Here is an 18,465-nt window from a genome sequence, read left to right as displayed (position 1 = left end):
TTGGGGCTGTTTATGAGTCTTGAGCTCCTTGATGGGCCTTTTCAGTCCAGAGCTTCATATCATCAGATATTTTTCTTCTATTATTTCCTTTCCTTCAAGTTCTCTGTTCTGTCATCCTGAGATGCTTATGACGCGGATGTGGCCCTTCTGCCTTAATCCCGGGTATTAATGAAAAATTTTTATTTTTCTATATTGTGTGGTGTGCATAAATTTCCCCTCTAGTTGTACTGATTTTTTTTTTTTTTTCCAATCCGAATTTTAACTTTCCCAAGCTCTTGATTTCACCGCTCACTTTTCTAAGCAGCCTGTCAGGTCTCCCTGAAGCGTTATGTTAAAATTCTTCCAAGGTGCCTTCTCTTTCCAGAATCCTCCTTCTTATTTCTGGGGTCACCTTTGCTGTCCTCTTGGGGATGCTGAGTGTCTTCAAGGGCCCAGCAGTCCTGGTTTGGCATTGGCATTTCCGAACTTTCTGAATGAAAGTGCCAGTACATGGGGCGCCTGGGCGGCTCAGTCGGTTGAGCGTCTGACTTCGGCTCAGGTCATGATCTCACGGTGCAGGGGTTCGAGCCCCGCGTCGGGCTCTGTGCTGACAGCTTGGAGCCTGGAACCTGCTTCGGATTCTGTGTTTCCCTCTCTCTCTCTCTCTCTCTGCCCCTTCTCACTGCTCACACTCTGTCTCTTCCTCTCAAAAATAAATAAACATTAAAAAAAAAAAGCAAGCAAGTGCCAGTACAAGTCAGGCTTCCTGTCCATGACGCAGGCTGGCAAGGGTCCAGGACCCCGAGGGGGCCCCTCGGGACCAGCGCAGAGCGCGTTTGGCTTCACCCAGGATAGAAATCAGACAAGGAGGAAGTGAGAGCAGAGTCTACTGAATGGAGCACATGACACGGGTATTAGCAGAGGGAGCGTTTGGGAGGCTCAGAAAAAGAGAAGTAGTCTCCCCGTCTCTTGGAGTTGGGGTTTTATATTGGAAAGGGGTCGAGGATATGTGTTCCTTCAGGAATCCTGGGTAGGGTCCGATCAAAGGCGACTGTCAGCTGAGTAACAGGTATTATTCCATAAACCCCCAAAGGCAGGGGCATTGACGCCAGTGGCGACTGAGGTTTGTTGAGGCTAATGTCTTGTTGCTGGGGATCTGGTTCTTCTTGGATATTATCAGGTGTGTGGGGGCCGAGGATGAAACTCAGAGAATGAGTAACTTGTTGGCTTCCCCCTTGGGGCGGGAACATAGCTTCTTTGGTTTACTCAAGGGCAAGGTGACATACAGAACGTGAGTACACGGGGCCTCGTGGAGAAATGGGAGAGCTGGAGCCTTTCTAAAATCGAGTCCCTTCAGGGTTCCTGTGTCATCAACGCCAACATCTGCCCCTGAACGTGAGGAATGACTGCAGACCTTTAGAGGGGTGGGGCATGGATTCCATTTCTGGCCGGGAAAGGGGGAACAGGCCGCCCCCAAGCAAATGCCAGAGGAAGAGGGCCTCATCCTGGGGCACCCACCCAACCCTCAGGAAGTTCACTCCAGTAAGAGGACCTTTTCCTTGGGGTGGGAGACCCGCTCAGCTGTTCCAAGTAAAGGGCTTTCATCGGTCACCCCCAATTCCACCCTGTGGACTTGGTACCTGCTCTAGCTCTTAGTACCTGCCAACTCGTGCTGTCCCACAGTGCATCTCTCTACCTCAGCCTTCCCCTTGTCATGTTTTCGGCCGGGACTTGCTCTGCTCAACCTTGTCCATCAAGATGAGCAAAATCATTCTGCCCGTTGTTTTGAACCAGTGATGGTGGTCCCCTTCTTCCGGATTCTGCGCTTTTATGAACGTATTCCAGTTTGTTCTTCGATACCATGCTTTTAGCGGGATTTGTGGAGAGAGAAGTCTGTTCTGTTTTTATGTTTGAAATGTTTTTAGAGTTAGCAGTATGTTATAAAGATTTCCGATGTCATTAAAATTTTAGCAAACATCACTGATACGCAGCCTACTCGGATTAATGTGCATTGCTTATTGATTTCTATATTTTAAGATTTTTTTTCTTATTTTTCTTCCTTTACTTTCTTTGTCCTTCCATTCAAAATTAAAAAAAAAAGTTTATTTATTTATTTTGAGAGAGACAGCACGATCAGGGGAGGGGCAGAGAGAGGAGAGAGAGGGAGAGTGAATCCCAAGCAGGTTTCACATGGAGCCGGATGCGAGGCTCGATCCCATAGACTGTGAGATCACGACCTGAGCCGAAATCAAGAGTCAGACACTTAAGTGAGCCACCCAGGCACCCATTTGTTTCCATTTTATTATTTTTAAAAAAAAAAATTTTTTTTTTCAACGTTTATTTATTTTTGGGACAGAGAGAGACAGAGCATGAACGGGGGAGGGGCAGAGAGAGAGGGAGACACAGAATCGGAAACAGGCTCCAGGCTCTGAGCCATCAGCCCAGAGCCCGACGCGGGGCTCGAACTCACGGACCGCGAGATCGTGACCTGGCTGAAGTCGGACGCTTAACCGACTGCGCCACCCAGGCGCCCCATGTTTCCATTTTAAATACAACGCAGTACAATTTTTCTGGCGCACAATTTTTTGACCACATTTCAGCATAGACTTCAGACAATAGAGTTACTGGGTCAAAGGCTGAGAACCAGTGTTTGGACTCTTCATACATAATTGCCAAATTGTTTTCTCTAAGCTGTTGTTTCAGTGGCCGCACAGTCCCCTGCCCATTATATTTTCCCCAGGATGCTAGAAACAAACAAACAAAAAAAGTATGTAAACAAAACCGTCCCATGCTGAAAAAACAGCATAAAAAAATTTTATTTCTTTGGTGGCTTATGAGATCAACTATTACTTCCATATATCTTATTAGTTGTTTGTCTTTCCAGTTTTGTGAATTGTGTGTTCATGTTCTTTTTGTGTTCCCTGTGTGCCTCTTACTTTCAGTGATACCGTTTATAATGCTCCAAAGTTTATATTTTTATGCCGGCAAGGCTCTCAGCCTCTTCCTTTGTGATTTCTGTGGTTCCCTTTTAACTTTGAATGTCCTTTGACCATGAAAGAGGGGTTAGGTATTTACGTATAATTCACTCCAGGTTTCGATCGTTTGATTTCTTGGTCTTCTCCTTTTAAACAGTCTCCTCATTTCGTTCATGTCTTGCTGCATTAAGTAGAATTTCTAGGATCGTGTTACTTAATAGAAGAGGGGACGGGCAAGTTGTCTTCTCCCTCATTTTAATGGCGGTACCTCTGCAGTGATTTTCAAAATGGGATGCGTTTGGTGTCCCTTTGGATGTAGGAGGAGAAGAGAAGGAGAAAGAAATTACGTTTCACTAATGTCCACTGTGGAGAGACACCGACCCTCAATTGCTCATCTGCCTGCTGGTCCGATGTGATGGGGGTGATGTGTTCAGGACAGGTGGGCTCATGGGGGCACTGACCTTATTTCCAGTGACTTCCTCATGCCCTTGTTTCCAGTGACTTGTGACACACGTGCCTGGTGTGGGGGATTCACAGATTATACTAATTAATTTTAATTAGACGAGCACTCCAAAAAGGGGCAGGATATGTGCCAAGGAGCTCCAGCTTTGGGATCATGCATATCACACAGGCCCAAGTGGACCTCAAGACACCGGCTGAGATGGCATTTCCTGTGCTCCCCCAAAGACACCTTCATCAGCGCTTTATGAATGAAAACACTGACGAGCCCATCCGATCAGACAGAAGTTGGCTGAAACCATTGGAAAATGCGAAAAGACTATTTAAAATGTTGATCTGTGTTCCCTCTCATGAATAATGAAACCTGGCCTGTATCTTTGAAAAATGGGATGGAAAATGACTACAGATGGCTTTTGCGTCACAGTCAAGTGTGGGGCTTAGTTCAGGGCAAAGTTCTTAAAAGAGTTGTCAAACACAGAGGGTCACACACTTTCTGCCACCAACAGGGGAGTGATCCACATTTGCTGATCTTTTCTGAGATGGCGGATGCTGTTGGCCACACACACACTTAAAGATGACACTTCAACAAGGGTTTGAGGAAATGACTTCTTTTAGAGGAAACTCATGCTATGGAAAGAGCATTTTGAAAATCATGTTTTTGGAAATGTTTCAACCATGATGTGATTCTGTTGCAAAAAAAAAAAAAAAAAAAGATGTGAGCATGCTATCTATAAACTCAAATCTGCGAAGCTAAAAAATCTGGAAACAGAACTTTGTCAACCGCTTAAGAAATCTTCCAAATGAAGAGATCAAGTGTTTTTTAGACCCATTTGTTAAAAATACAAAAATGCGATTGCTTTCAGTTTGCAAAATCATCCATTGACATTAGGGAAGAAGAAACTTTACCAGCCAAATATCAGCAGAAATCTTGGTATGCCTGTAGGGTGGGAGTACAGAGTGACTATTGTGATTTAGTAAATACTGCCAATGACATTTTTCTTCAGTTTGGATCTGTGTCTCTTTCTGAGGTGTATTTTTGGTTACGGCAGATGTTAAAATCTAGTATGGAAATACACCCAACCTAAAAGCAGATCTTTAAATCACTGCATCTAACCAAGTGTTATGGCAAGTACTTCAATAAGCATGAATGATATCAAATCACATTACTTTCCCCAAAAAGTCTAATTTCTGTGTTTGGAGAGAAAAAGTCATTCACTTAATTAAGCAGGGTTTTAAATTTATTAGTCTAGAGTTAGTTGCACATAGACTTCTCATATTTCAGAATGTTTTCTATGTGTGCTTTCTCTATTTGTTTTAATAGACTTGTCAGAGTTTCGTCTAGTTTATTGCTTCTGTTTCAATAGCCAGCTCTTTTATCTGTTTCCTAATTCATCTCTTTGATTATTCCTGTTTCCTTAATTTATTTTGTTGTTAGTTTTCTAAGAAGTCAGCATTTAAGACTTACGTCGTGTTTGTTTTTTCTCCTTAGGATAATGAAAGCAAATACCTAACATTTGATTTGAATGTTACTTTGCTGTGTACCTCGAGTTATTTCCACTTTTGGTTTTTGAAGATAAACCTGTAATTTTAACTTAATAACTTGAATCTAGGAAGTATCGGAGAGCGTCTATTAACAAATGCAATTTTAATGAATAAGTTCAAGGGATCGAATAGCCAACGTGGTGATTACAGTGAATCATATTGCACTGGGTACTCGAAAGCTGCTGAGAGAGTAGATCTGAACTGTTCTCAACACAAAAAAGACATGGTAATTATGTGACACAATGGAGGTGTTAGCTAACACTAGGGTGATAATTGTTTTGCAATATTTAAGTGCATCGAATTGACTCATCGTACACCTTAAGCTTACACAGTGTGATAGGTCGGGTATCACAAGATCGTGACCTGAGCCGAAATCAAGAGCCGGATGTTTAACGACTGAACCCAGGCGCCCCAGCCCATGTTTTTAAATCCTTTTGTTGAACTACCTGACAGGGCTCTGTTTTCCTGACTGTACTTTGCCTGGTAAAACAACGTAACGGAAGAGAAAGAGACGGAAACTCAGAGCCCAGAGAAGAGCAGAGGACTAGATGTTGCTGCAGAGCAGGAAAACCCAAAAAGGCTCTGGAAGTTCAAGTTTTAGGTCCATGCTGGGGTAAAAAGTGTGGTCTTGGAGCCACAACAGGCAGGGGCGGGAACTGAGACCACGGTCTGGCTGTCCCTCCTTTAAGTGGAGACGAGACTCAGTCTGCCCACTGCTCGGCAAAGTGGCAGAGATGTTGATTTCTGCCCAGACGAAGGCTCTAAAGGCTCCAGTGGTAAATCAGACCTCAAACCTGGCGTTCAGGGAAGCGCAGTCCAAATTGGAATGCGCGTGGGTGCAGGCATTCCAAGCCAAGGATGAAGGTACAAACTGGTCCTGAGCTCGGGAGGCCCTGTGCCCCGTGGCACCTGTGCCACGGACTCGGCTTTCCCAGCGCATGGGGCTCCCAAGGCAAGAGCTGCGCCCGCTGAGGATGCCACAGGAGTTCCTGCCACGGAAAGCGGTAGTCCACGCCCGCCACAGTTCACCGCCAGGCAACGTCCAGGAAGCACAAAGAGGAGGATTAGTGCCTTAAGAAATTGAGACAACGGACATTCTGAAAGAAAATGTGAGCAAGTAGGAGCCTAAAACGTAAACGACTAGAAATTGTAACCAAAGATTCAGACCCAGTGCACAATGAGAGGAGGATTGGTAAGAGAAACCAAGTTAAATGGCCAGGAATGGAAAAGATGGTCTTTTCGATGCAAAAGTCAGTGGACAGGTTAAGCCACGGGTTAAGTTACAATTGAAAACAAGAAATTGGGGAATTTAATTTTGAGGAAATTGCTTCTGAGATACACAGATAAAAATAATGAAAACTAAAAAGAAGAATTCGGGGCACCTGGGTGGCCCAGTCGGTTAAGCGTCTGACTCTGGGGCTCAGCTCAGGTCATGATCTCATGATTTGTGGGTTCCAGACCTGCATCGGGCTCTGCACTGACAGCATGAAGCCTGCTTGGGATTCTCTCTCTCTCTCTCTCTCTCTCTCTCTCTCTCTTTCTCTCTCTGCCCCGCCCCCCTCAAAATATATGAATAAACTTTAAAAAAAAATTAAAAAAATAATTTAAGAAATGCGAAAGATACAATAATTTAACAGTGAAGATTTAGTCCAGCTCAAGTCATGATCCCAGGATCATGAGATGGAGCCCCATGTTGGGCTCCACACTGGGTGTGGGGCCTGCTTAAGACTGTCTCTCTCTCCCTGTGTCCCTTCCTTGCTCGTGCACATGCTCTTGTGTGCTCTCTCTCTCAAAATAAATAAATAAATAAATAAATAAATAAATAAATAAATAAATAAATAAAAGGGAATTGAACTCAGAGGAAAGTGTGCCTCGCAAGAAGCAACAATGAGTTGAGTAACTGGTGAACTTGTGCAAGAGTCTAGAAAAGCTCTGGTTGTAAACGGAACAACAACAACAATGACGACGGATAATGGGAGGGCTCGAAAGGAAGGCTGACCTGAAACATCGGACAACAATAACACGGAAGAACAAGGCAATCCAAAAATGAGAAGCAACCCAATACATAAATATGAGAAGCTAATTGACAGAAGAGGAACCCAGAATGGCCAAAAGTCGTAGAAGAAGATGCCTAAACTAGCAATCAGGGACATTCAGTTAAGAAAAATGTAACAGTCTGCTAATACCAGATGTTGGCAAGGCTGTGGGGCAAATAAACACGCTCTTAGACTAACCACCCATCTTTCAAAGGAATCCTCTCTCCACAGTGTGGGCTATACTTAGGCAGCCACTTGCTTCTAATGAATTGAATAGAGTGAAAGCAACGGCATGTGATTTCTAAGACCAAGTCATAAAAGCTCCCTTCTATCTCCTGGATCCCGTCTCTGGGGGAAGCCAGCTGCCATTTCATAAGAACACTTGAGCAGCCCTACGGTGGTGCCCGCAAGGAAGTGAGACCTTTTGTGAATAGCTGTATGAGTACGCCATCTTGGAAGTGGACCCTCCAGATCCAGTCACGCCTTCTGAGGGTGGTTGCCCTGGTCAATGTCTTGACTGCAGACACCTCATGAGATCTACTGAGCCAGGACGACCCAGCGAGGCAACTTTTGATTCCTGCACCACAGAACCTGTGAGATAATATTTGTTGTTCTCAGTCACTCACTTCAAGGGCAATTTGTTACGTTCGCAATAGAAAACTAACTCAACCACTTTGGAGAGCAGTTTGGTAAAGCCTGTGTGATATTTTATGTAGGTCTCTGGGCGGAAGAAATGTTGGCAAATATATACAAAGAGACACACACGAGGATATTCCCCGGAGCATACTTTGACGTCAGTTACATAGTGAATAAACAAATTGCAACATATTTATACAGTGGAAAACTATGGAGCAGTTAAAAATAAATTAGGTGTATATACATGGATTTGGACAAATCCCTAAAATTTAATGTAGAGTGAAATGGGCACGTTGTGAAAGCATACGTGTGGTGTGATATTATTTATGTAAATGTAAAGATATATACAGCAATACTATAATATATTCTATACAGTTACTAGCAAATGTAGGGGAATTTAAAACATGGATGGGAAGGATGCATTTCACGGTGGAGGGGAGGAGGTGGAGGAATGGGAGAGGTGGGCAGGGCATCAACATAATCTTATTACTGTCAAAAAAAAATCTATGCCAAGTAAGGTAAAATATCAGCCTCTATTCAATCTGAGTGGTGGGTCCGTGCACGCATGATGTTATTTGCTCGATTTTCTATTTGCTTGAAATACTCTTTATTGCCATTAATGGAGATTTTCCTTCTGCTACTATTTTGGGTTCTTTGCTTTGCAAGGCCTGCCCCTTCCCCAGACCAGCTTGCCTCTCAGTATATTGTTTTCTGCTTTTTGACCTGATATCGCCTCACCTACTCGGATGTTTTCTTATGAATTTGCATTCTCATTTCATAGGCACCCTGCTCTCTTTCTTGTTTGTGAGGACGTAACCAGAAACCGTAAAATTGTCCTCGTTCTTGGATCCTATCACCGTCGACAGTATGTTCTTTGCTTTACATCTTCTTAAAAGTGCTTCCTCCTGTAATGATGCAGACTTTTCTTATGCAGACCCCCACGTTGGTGTTTTCTGCTTACTCATTCCTGTCGGATTTGGGCTCGATCCCAACTCTGTTTGCCAATTGGCATGCCCCTGCAGATCTTCACAAGGGAACACAATTGTTTTCTAAGTGCTTAGTCAAATGCCCGGTGTCTGGCTGGCATTCATGTGGCGCATCTTTGCTGGAGGAAGATCGGATCTTCTCGTCTCCCCGTTACTGAACTCCTGGGCTGTGAGGAGAAGACGTACATTTCTGGGGTGTTTCTGATCTCCTGCATTTCTTCCTAAATCAAAAGCAAGACATGAAAAGCCATAATCCACCTAGCTCTTTGCTCCTAGGGTCCTTCTCACGGACACCTGTGCCCGCAGCGAATTTCACATCTCCACGTGCAGGGCCTGTGCCCCCAACCCTCCCATTTCTAGCCATGTGGCCTACTGGGAGGTGTGATCCTTGAGTAGCTGGAGGTAAGGGGGTTGCTGCTTCCCAGTGGTGCCGAGGACAGCGGGGATTTGACCCAGGTTGCTTAAAAAAATTTTTTTTTTTTAATGTTTATTTATTTTTGAGAGAGAGAGAGACAGAGTGTGAGCAGGAGAGGGGCAGAGAGAGAGGGAGACACGGAATCGGAAGCAGGCTCCAGGCTCCGAGCTGTCAGCCCGGAGCCCGACGCGGGGCTCGAACTCAAAGACTGTGAGGTCATCACCTGAGCTGAAGTCGGACGCTTAACCGACTGAGCCACCCAGGCGCCCCGACCCAGCTTGCTTTTAAAAAGCAATTCCCACGTAGTCCGGAAGGGAGATGGCCTGATGTCACGGTTGGCCATTCCCGAGCCCCTGAAATAGGAGAGAGTTTGGGTAGCCCCTTGTATGCCCCTTGTATGTTGGGCATTGGACTAAGCGCTTCTAAAACAATCGTGTTGCCTCTTCAAGATCTGCAAGGGCATGTCTCCTGGCTGCACAGGCCGCTCTGGGAAGTCCGCAGTCGATTCCGTGCTCACCCCAGGCACCCGCAGAGAGCGCAAGCTCCAGCTGAGGTCTTGTCCCTCCTTTCCAGAGTCCGTCGAAGACTTTACAAATTCTTAAATCCTTTGAAAAAGTTTCAGAGACAAGGTAAAATGCCTTTCTCTAGATTTCTTCCCCCCCCCCCCCCATGTCTGAGGTCCATTACCAGAACCTATACGACCTAAATAAAGAGCAGTGCTTCTCAAACTATTCGTGGGGAAGGATTAGTTCGAACATGAAGTCACCTGGTCCCCTCCTCAGATGTGGGGACAATGCTATAAATTGCTGTAAAAATTTCTATGCTGTCTTTCAATTCCTGTCCTTATCTCGGTGCGGACCAGCAGTAAGCCGTGTTCAACTGGCAGTGGTCCACAGGCCACACTTTGAGGAGCCCTGCAGAATTACATTTTGGTGCAGTATTTGTCCCGAGTAATAATATCAGCCCACAGCAGCGTGCCTGAGTCTTTGGGACGGTAGACAGAAACTTGGAAGGTGTATCAGTCTGGGTTCTCCAGAGAAACGTAACCAGTAGGGATGCCTAGCGAGATTTATTATAAGGAATTGGCGCACCCGGTGATGGAGGCCGAGAGGCTCCATGAAAGGCGGTTGGCAAGCTGGGGACCCAGGAGAGCCAATGGTGTAAACGCCAGTCTGGGTCGGAGTCTGAAGGGGGGAGAAGATGGTGTCCCAGCTTAGCAGTTAGGCAGAGAGAACGCATTCTCCCTTCCTCTGCTTTTTTGTTCTCTTCAGGCCTCCGGCAGGTTGGATGTGCCCCCCCCCCCCCCACCTTGGGGAGGGCAATTCCCCCCCCCCCCCCCCCCGCCGAGCCTACTGACTGAAACGTTCATTTCATTCAGAAACACTCTTACAGACACACCCAGAATAATGTTCAGTCAAGTTGGCACATGAAATTAACCATCCTCGACGGGCATCATCTCAAGTCGATGTGAGTGGGTCTCTTCTGCTTATTACTCTGCCAGGAAACATATCAGTTCCTTGCCCCTAAAAACAGGAGCCGCTCCTTCCTTCCTCTCTCCCTCTCTCCCTCCTTCCGTCCACCTCCCTTCCTCCCTCCTCCCTTCCTTCCACCCTCTCTTCATTCCTCTCTTTCTCTCTCTCTCTCCCTCCTTCCTTCCTACCTTCCTTCCTTCCTTCCACCCCCTCTTTCTCTTTCTCTCTCTCCTTCCTTCCTCCCTTCCTCCCTCCCTTCTACCCTTCCTTCCTCTTTCCCTCCTTCCTTCCACCTTCCTTCCTTCCTCCCTCCCTCCCTTCAACCCCTCTTCATTCCTCTTTCTCTCTCCCTCCTTCCTACCTTCCTTCCTTTCTCCCTCCATCCCTTCCTTCCTTCCTTCCACCTTCCTTCCTTCCTCCCTCCCGCCCTTCCTTCCTCTCTTCATTCCTGTCTTTCTCTCTCTCTCTCCCTCCTTCCTTCCTCCCTCCCTCCCTTCCTTCTACCTTTCCTTCCTCTCTCCCTCCCTTCCTTCCTCTCTTTTTCTCTCTCTCTCTCTCTCCCCTTCCTTCCTTCCTTCCTTCCTTCCTTCCTTCCTTCCTTCCTTCCTTCCTTTTAATCTTATTTCTAGTATAGTGAACACATAGTGTTATGTTAGTTTCAGGTTTGCAACATAGTGATTCAACAATTCTACACATTACTCAGTGCTCATCAAGATAAGTGTGCCTTTGCTCCCTTTCATCTGTTTCACCCTCCCCCCTATACCCACCCCCTTTTTAGCCTCCTGATACCTTGCCCTTGAGGTGACAATGAAGCCAGCCTCCCCGGTGCCCAGGAAGCAGACTCATCTTCAGTTCTGGTGCTTTCCATTCGAATAGCTCCTCGCTCCTGATACAGTTGGCTGCTTGCTGAGAGCACGTGGCATTGGGACCCCCCCCCCCCCGCCCCCGCCCCCGCCCCGTGCTCTGCTGTTCACACACCAGATCCCTCAGCACCCGGGTGCACATTGCCATTCAACTTCTCTCTGAAGCTCGCCCTCTGCCGGGTCCTTACTGATCCCCTGTTAATAACCCAGCGTGTTTTATTTTCAACCTACTGAATCCGTGGTCTCTTTGCCCTGCGTCCTGCTTCATACAGTCTTCAGCAGATAATCACTGGTATTGTTGGGAGTATGTCTAGTATTAAACCCAGTGCTTTCTGGAATTTATCTTTTTTCACATTTACAAAAATACTGTTCGGTGTATATCAAAACCCCATTTTTGCATAGGAGGAGAGTGCTGCTGACAGAGGTTAGCAACTTACCTCCGTGGCCCATAAGGGTAAGAGCTAGAATTTCAGTCCCAACCCTGGATTTGACCAGAAAGTTCTGACTCCTTACCATGAAACTGCACTGCCTTACAGAAAATACAAAAAAAAAAAAAAAAAAAAAAATTGTCCATATGACATACCGTCAAATTAATATCTCTCGATGAATAAAATTGCCACTGAAAAAATATTTCTTGGAAAGAAGGATCCATCTTCAAGTTCCGGTGCAGGATCGTGTTTGTCTCTGCTGATGAACTTGTGTGTATTTCCCTTCCTTGGCCAAAGAGACCAGCTGAAAGCTTGGGTTTCCCCAGGTGGCGTGGAGTGAAATTTAGTCTTTAATTGCGGCGGCTGTTTTTAGCTTCCTTGGGATTGTATTTATTCCTCCCTTTCTTGAACACGACTCCATTTGTCCACGCGCAGGGTCCACTTACATGTTTCCTTTCCCCACGCTACGTGGAGCGGTTGGGGGCGCAGGCTGGGCGCCCTGATTGAGCCTACTTTTGCAAGCTGCTTTTTCCAGAAGCAAATCATGTTGGTCTGTCAAATGGGACTCACTGGTGGCCAGTTTTCTCTGCAAAGTGCTCCACATATATTCTGTGACTGAACCTGGGGAGGGGCTTGGGTTACATCCGACCGAGTATAACCTTGTCACTGTGGCTGGAGGCATTTGTGTGGTGCCCCCAGAGCCTCAGACAGGCTCATAATGGGCAGATGTTTATAAAACGCGGACGACCTAGAATGATGGGCGGTGAAAGGGGAAGGGGATGTTTTCTGCGCATGTGCTGAGCTCAGCGGCCGGTGGGGGGTGGGGAGACTCTCCCCAGGTGGTGAAATTAGTGTCTTCCCATGTTTGTACGACTTAGAAATTAAGATAACCGCTGATAAAGCCGACTGGGTCCTGCGGCCAGTGGTGGGAGGGAAGCTGAAGCCAGTGTTGGGAACTAAGCACAGCCCATGGCCCTGTCCCCAAATTAGGATCGGCCCTGGCAAAAGGGCGGATGCTCCTACTTCAGACACCTGATTCTCACTTTTCACTGTGTTTGGTCTGAAAATCTTCGCTCGGTGAAAAGAGGAGATGGTAATTGAAGTGTTTGTCCAAGAGAAAGCTTCTTGTATTGAACTTCTTTTAATGTTTATTTTTGAGAGAGAGGTGGAGGCGAGGGGCAGAAAGAGAGGGAGACACAGAATCCGAAGCAGGTTCCGGGCTCTGAGCTGTCAGCACAGAGCCCGACGTGGGGCTCAAACCCACAAGCTGCGAGATGATGATGACCTGAGCCAAAGTGGGACGCTCAACCCACTGAGCCACCCAGGCGCCCCCAAAAGACTCTTGTTTTTTATGTGTGAGGATAGATTCAGCTGCGAGGCGTAAGTCTGACTTCTAATTAGCTGAGAATGTTCCCCTTGAAATTGGCCAGTGTAGACGTGCTTTGTAACTAGCATCCTGCCGTTCGTGATTGGCTGGCGGATGTAGGTTTTGTTAGCCGGGGAGGGGTGAGTGTGGTTTTGGAGCCTGATGGCTGGCTCTTGCCTCAGCCGTGTGTCTGTTTTACTTTCTGGGGACCCAGAACATTTGTGAGAGATGTCCCGTCTGTTACGATGAGTGAAAAGTACCTTTGAGAGAAATCGAGAAATCAGGAAGTGTGGCCTATTTTTCAGGAAGATAATTAATTCGTTTTTAGACATCTTGAGTTTGAAATGAGAGTTTGACATCCGGTGGAAATGTCTGGTGCTTAGCTGACGCGCTTAGTGGAAATAGCACTAAGAAGGCCTGTGTTCTAGAACTGATTCTTCTGCTAACCGGCTCTGTGTTCCGGGTCAAGCCCCGTAGCCTTTAGGTGTCTTGTTGGTTAGTTTGTAAGTCAGCGGCTCTCAGCCCAAACAGGGACCTGCCGGTGTGTGCTCTGGACTGGAGAGAGGGTGGGGTGTGGGTCCTGCAGGACTTGTCACTTGTCACCGGGTGTCCCTGGTGCCTGCCGGCTCCAACCTCCCACGGTTAGGACAGTTCTTGTCAAGTGTGGGTTTGAGGGACAGCAAGGCTGGATGTCCTGAGCGGTCATCCTCAGAGACGGGCGAGGGGGGGGGTGTCTTCCTGTAAGTTATAGCTTGTACCTCATCAGTGCCTGGAGGGCCCTTGGGGCTGCTCCGTCTTATCGTACAGGTGCAAACCGTAGTAAGAAATAAGACTTCCCAAGTGGCTTCTCTGGAGAGTGAGGGATGTGTGGGGAGAGAGCTCAGGAGTTATCTCTCTCCCACAGAACCCTGGCAGAGAGGCCCTCACCTCTGCTTGAATGCCCCCAGGGGTGGGGAGATCACCCCTTCCAGTGCTGCCCAGTTCACCTTCCTGGAGCTCTGTTAAGAGGTGTTCTTTACTCACAGCCTGTAATGGACTCCCCGTACTTCCTACCTGTTCCCTAATTCCACTCAAAGGGGGATCCGTCCTCTTAGCCCCCTTTCCAGATAGGGGAGCACAACATGTGTCCCAACACGCTCAGCGGCTCCCTCGCCGTGACAGAGAGTCGTGTTCTCTGTGCTGTGGAGAAGCCCACCTTTCTAGCTGCCTTGTCTTTCTCTTTTGCACTTGCTCTGTCTCCCTACGCTGCCTCTTTCCTCCCTCTTCCCCTAGCCTGTGTCGCACTGGTGGGACCTCTTAAGCCCCAGGGCCGTCTTCTGGGCAGAGGAGCTTTGCTGGTCTAAGGGACGCAGTAATTCCCTGTAAGATTCTGGAAGCAGCTTTGTTCTGGGACACTGAGTGCCATGCGCCTTTCTGGCAGGGCGGGTCGGAAGGTTGTCTGTATTTACTTAGGGCCTGCCGTTTCCCACCCGATTCGGGTGCTGTGTGGGTGGCTCATCTGCTTTACCTGGGAGAAGTCAAACCCCTGGATCTCCACACGGTCACAGCCGAGACGCCCAGTCCCCGGGGAGCCCAGCATTTCTGGGATGTGCGTTCCTTAAGGAGCACCAAAAAAGTTTCTCGGGCCAAGTGAAGGAGCAGGGAGGCTTCTTCTTTGCCTGGAGAGGACGAGGATGTGATGATGACATGATGTCCCACGGCGTGCCAGGACCGCACGGTTCCAACTCACGAGTAAATCGGGACAGTGAAGTAGCATGCAAAGCAAAGAAAGCGCTAGAGCTCGGGGTCCCTGGGGACTTGTTCAGGCCACGGGGACCCTGGGATTTTCTGACTTGCCCTCCAGAAATGTGATGGTTCTCTTAAAAGTGACAACCGGCCATCTGAAAACCAAGGTGGTCCTTTTGGGAAGGAAAGGAGGAATGGACGGTGACCTCTTTCTCTCCCCACTCCCGCTTCTCTGTGAACAGGGAGAAGATGCCTTTCCACCATGTGACCGCTGGCTTGTTGTACAAGGGGAATTACCTCAACCGATCCCTGTCCGCGGGCAGCGACAGCGAGCAGCTTGCTAATATCTCCGTGGAGGAGCTGGACGGTAAGGAGCCCGCCCTGTCTGGGAGGTCAGCCACCCACGGGAGGCATCTGGGGCGACCGTGCGTCTACGGTGAAAGCGCCAGACTCTGGCCACCCGTTGCGGCCAAGTCTAACGGTGGTGCGAACGGGAACGGGCTCAGAGATGAATTCTGCATAAATGACTTCTTTGTGCGGGACAGATCTCGTTACTTGGTTTCTTTGTACACGGACCGGGGTGACAGCCTTCAGCTCCCACAATACACTTTCCAGTTTACGGAATCTTGATCACCAGTGGTGTCGTCATTTTTCCATATTGTCATTTACGCAGGGCCCAGCTGTAGGGGAGGTTTTAAGCCCTGCTAATGGCTGTCTCTTGACTTGGGGCCATGGTGCTTTGAATCCTGCCCAGATCAGAATCCTCTGGAAGCCTAGACATGGTGGGAATGGACAGCAATTATTTTAATTGCCTCTGTTCCTTTGTTACACAGTGTAGTCCGGGATGTTCAGGGCAGGGATAGGGATGGGAACACCATGACTAAATTCATCCTGGGACCGTGCCCTGTCGTCTCCTCATTGGTAAGCCCCTGATTCCACAGCAAAATTACAAAGAGGAAGAAGGACTTTATTTCTTCGAGAATCGAAAATGTGGTGGAATCAGCCAGATGTTCAGCTGGGTGTTACATCCGCAGTGGCCGAGCCAGAATCCGCTCTCCCCGACGTTTTGGGATGCCGTGTTCCTTGTGAACACCATTTTAAAGCATGGAGTTGACATTTGCTTTCTAAAGAGACGTCAGAGTTACCCCCGATGGCCCACCTATTTGCTTTTAAGTGACATGGTCTGACCAGCGCGCTGTCTCCGTGCAAGAGGGGCACCTCACGGCCGTTACTCGCAAGAGGAAGGCGGGGAAATCCAGCTCTGGGCCAGCGAGGCCCAGCTTGCTGCAGACTGCGCAGGAGTGGAGGAAGGCGGAGGGATAGGGCCGTCTGATAGCCTTTCCTGCTCTTGTCCATTTTGATTGCTTGCTCATCTAAAAGACTGGCTTATTTATATAAGTAAACCGTAAGGCAGCAGAGGCTGGTGGGTAGGGTTCCCGGTGGGGGCATGTGACAGGAAGCCGGAGTGACAGGAAGCAGAGCCAGGCTCGCCCCCGTCTGGACAGAGGCTGGTGGCAGGAGAGGAGAGCAGGACCCTCGGGGGATCTCCCCGGCTTCAGTTGGCCAGAGGACGTTCGGACGCAGAAGCAGGCAGTAGAGGCCTGACTGCCTCCAAAGCCAGGTGACCATACAGAAGGCCAAAGCTCAGCTAGTATGTTGAGTGGGACCCAGGCTTCCCCGGACCCCCCGGGGAGTCCGCTTAGGGAAGTGGTGCATTGATTTGGGGGTGTTTGCATTTGTGTTTAGTTGAGTAGGTCCCTGGGCTCAGTCATCAGCAGGAGGAGGAGCCTTCCGTGAGTAGAGGCCATGAGATCCGGGCAGAAAGTCCCTGTGTTTAAAGGTGACTCTTAAAGAGGTCGAGATGACTAACCAAAGGGAGTTTGGAAATCACCTGTGGCTCTCACAGATCCTGGCTTTCCCTTGCCTTTTCCCTTCCCTCCCAGCGTTGCTCTGAATAATCAAGAGATGATTTCTCCTTAGAGCATCGGCTTTTTTCTCTGTTAAATCTGGGCCACTGCCAGGGCACACAGCTTTTCAAGAGGACTGCGGGCTGGATTTTGCCGTCCCCCCCACGCCCCCCCCCCCCCCAGGGTGGCCAGTGGAACCGCTCTCCGTGTACCTGGGCAAGTGGCCTAGCTCAGGAACGTGTTTCACTCAGCCCCAGGCAGCCGAGCAGGGCTGAAAGGTGCCTTCTCAGCAGGCACGAATAGCAGGGAGAGATTCTAACAGCCCTCAAGCCTACATGGGCAGGCTTAGCAGTGGGGGCCCCGCGGGGTCCCTAATGAAGTCCAGCCAGACTTTATAGCCTGAGGCCTGAGGCCAGCTGCTGAAGACACTCTGTTGTCCTTCAGGAGGGTAATCCAGCTCTCAGCTTGGAGAAGGGCCATTTATTTTCTGATGGAAGATTCCTTCTACTTATTTACTTTTGGCCAAGGTGAACCCTGAGTTATGACTGCTCATGCTTTATTATGAGCATCTTGGGGCTCCGGGCAGGGCTGTGCAGATGTGCACTGGGGGTAGAGCCAGCAGGCAGGGTCTGAAAACCAAGCGCAGGTTGGTTCTCGGGGAAGGCACCTTTCCGAGGCTTTGTCTGTTTGCTGTTCTCTGAGCCCTAAAGATCTGTTTCCTGTTGCTCTGGGCCACTCATTTATCCTCAGAGGAAACATGGCATTGCACAGGGAGTTGATGTGTTGGACACTGAGGGGAATCAAAGCTTCCTTTGTGATCCATTAGTTGGGCACGCCTTCCCTCACTGTGCCCCCTTCCTTACCCCCTGGCGGCTGCAATCCCCCGCTTACGAATCGCCGAGGGGACAGGTTCCCCTACCTGGCTACTGTTTATCACCTGGGATAGAATGTCCCTTTCCTTCAGTGGGAGGGACAAACTCGCCGGGTCCGTGAGTGGTTACCTTCTGAGAAGAGGTGTGAAAAGAGCCACTCACCATGCAGGTTATCTCCAGCTGACATACACTCTGGAGAGTTTCTGTTTCTTCTCTTTAAACAAAGAGAGGGAGTCATGCAAACCTGCATGAAGTTGGCCAGACTGGAGTTGGAAATCACCTAACAAACAAACTCAGCGGTGATTAATTGGTGGAGACATTCATTCATTCATATTTAATTCATTTGTCCGTTCTTATTTATTCATTCATGATAGGAATGTTTACCCGAATGCTTTCTGGGTAGAGGAGGAAATGAAATAAGTATAATATTCGTTACCTATTCCCAAGGAATTTGCAGTCTACCCAGGGAATTTATGTGCATTCAAAATTTATTAGCAGTATCTTTTTAAAAAAATATTTATTTATTTATTTTGAGAGAGAGAGAGAGAGAGTGCACACGCATGAGTGGGGCAGGGGCAGAGAGGGAGGAAGAAAGAGAGTGAGAAAGAGAGAGCATGAGCGGGAGAGGTACAGAGATGGAGAGAGAGAATTCCAAGCGGGCTCTGTGCTATCAGCTCAGAACCCCACATGGGGCTCGATTTCATGAACTGCAAGATCGTGACCTGAGCCGGGATCAGGAACCTGACGCTTAACCAACGAAGCCACCCAGGTGCCCCTATTAGCGATACCTTGCACTTTCAGAGT

General features: G+C 48.2%; 1 protein-coding gene across 3 annotated transcripts in view; it reads left to right on the top strand.

Annotated features, from left to right (window-relative positions):
- CALN1 (calneuron 1) overlaps nucleotides 1–18,465 on the top strand; it is a 529,580-nt gene that overhangs the window by 125,148 nt on the left and 385,967 nt on the right. For all 3 annotated transcript variants that reach the window (XM_043559878.1, XM_043559876.1, XM_043559875.1), the window contains one exon: nucleotides 15,125–15,249. In XM_043559878.1, coding sequence (XP_043415813.1) covers nucleotides 15,125–15,249 — 125 coding nt within the window. The remainder of the gene's footprint in view (nucleotides 1–15,124; nucleotides 15,250–18,465) is intronic.

The sequence above is a fragment of the Prionailurus bengalensis genome, chromosome E3 (assembly GCF_016509475.1).
Source record: "Prionailurus bengalensis isolate Pbe53 chromosome E3, Fcat_Pben_1.1_paternal_pri, whole genome shotgun sequence".
NCBI lineage: Eukaryota > Metazoa > Chordata > Mammalia > Carnivora > Felidae > Prionailurus > Prionailurus bengalensis.
This window is presented reverse-complemented; position numbering and strand designations above follow the sequence as displayed.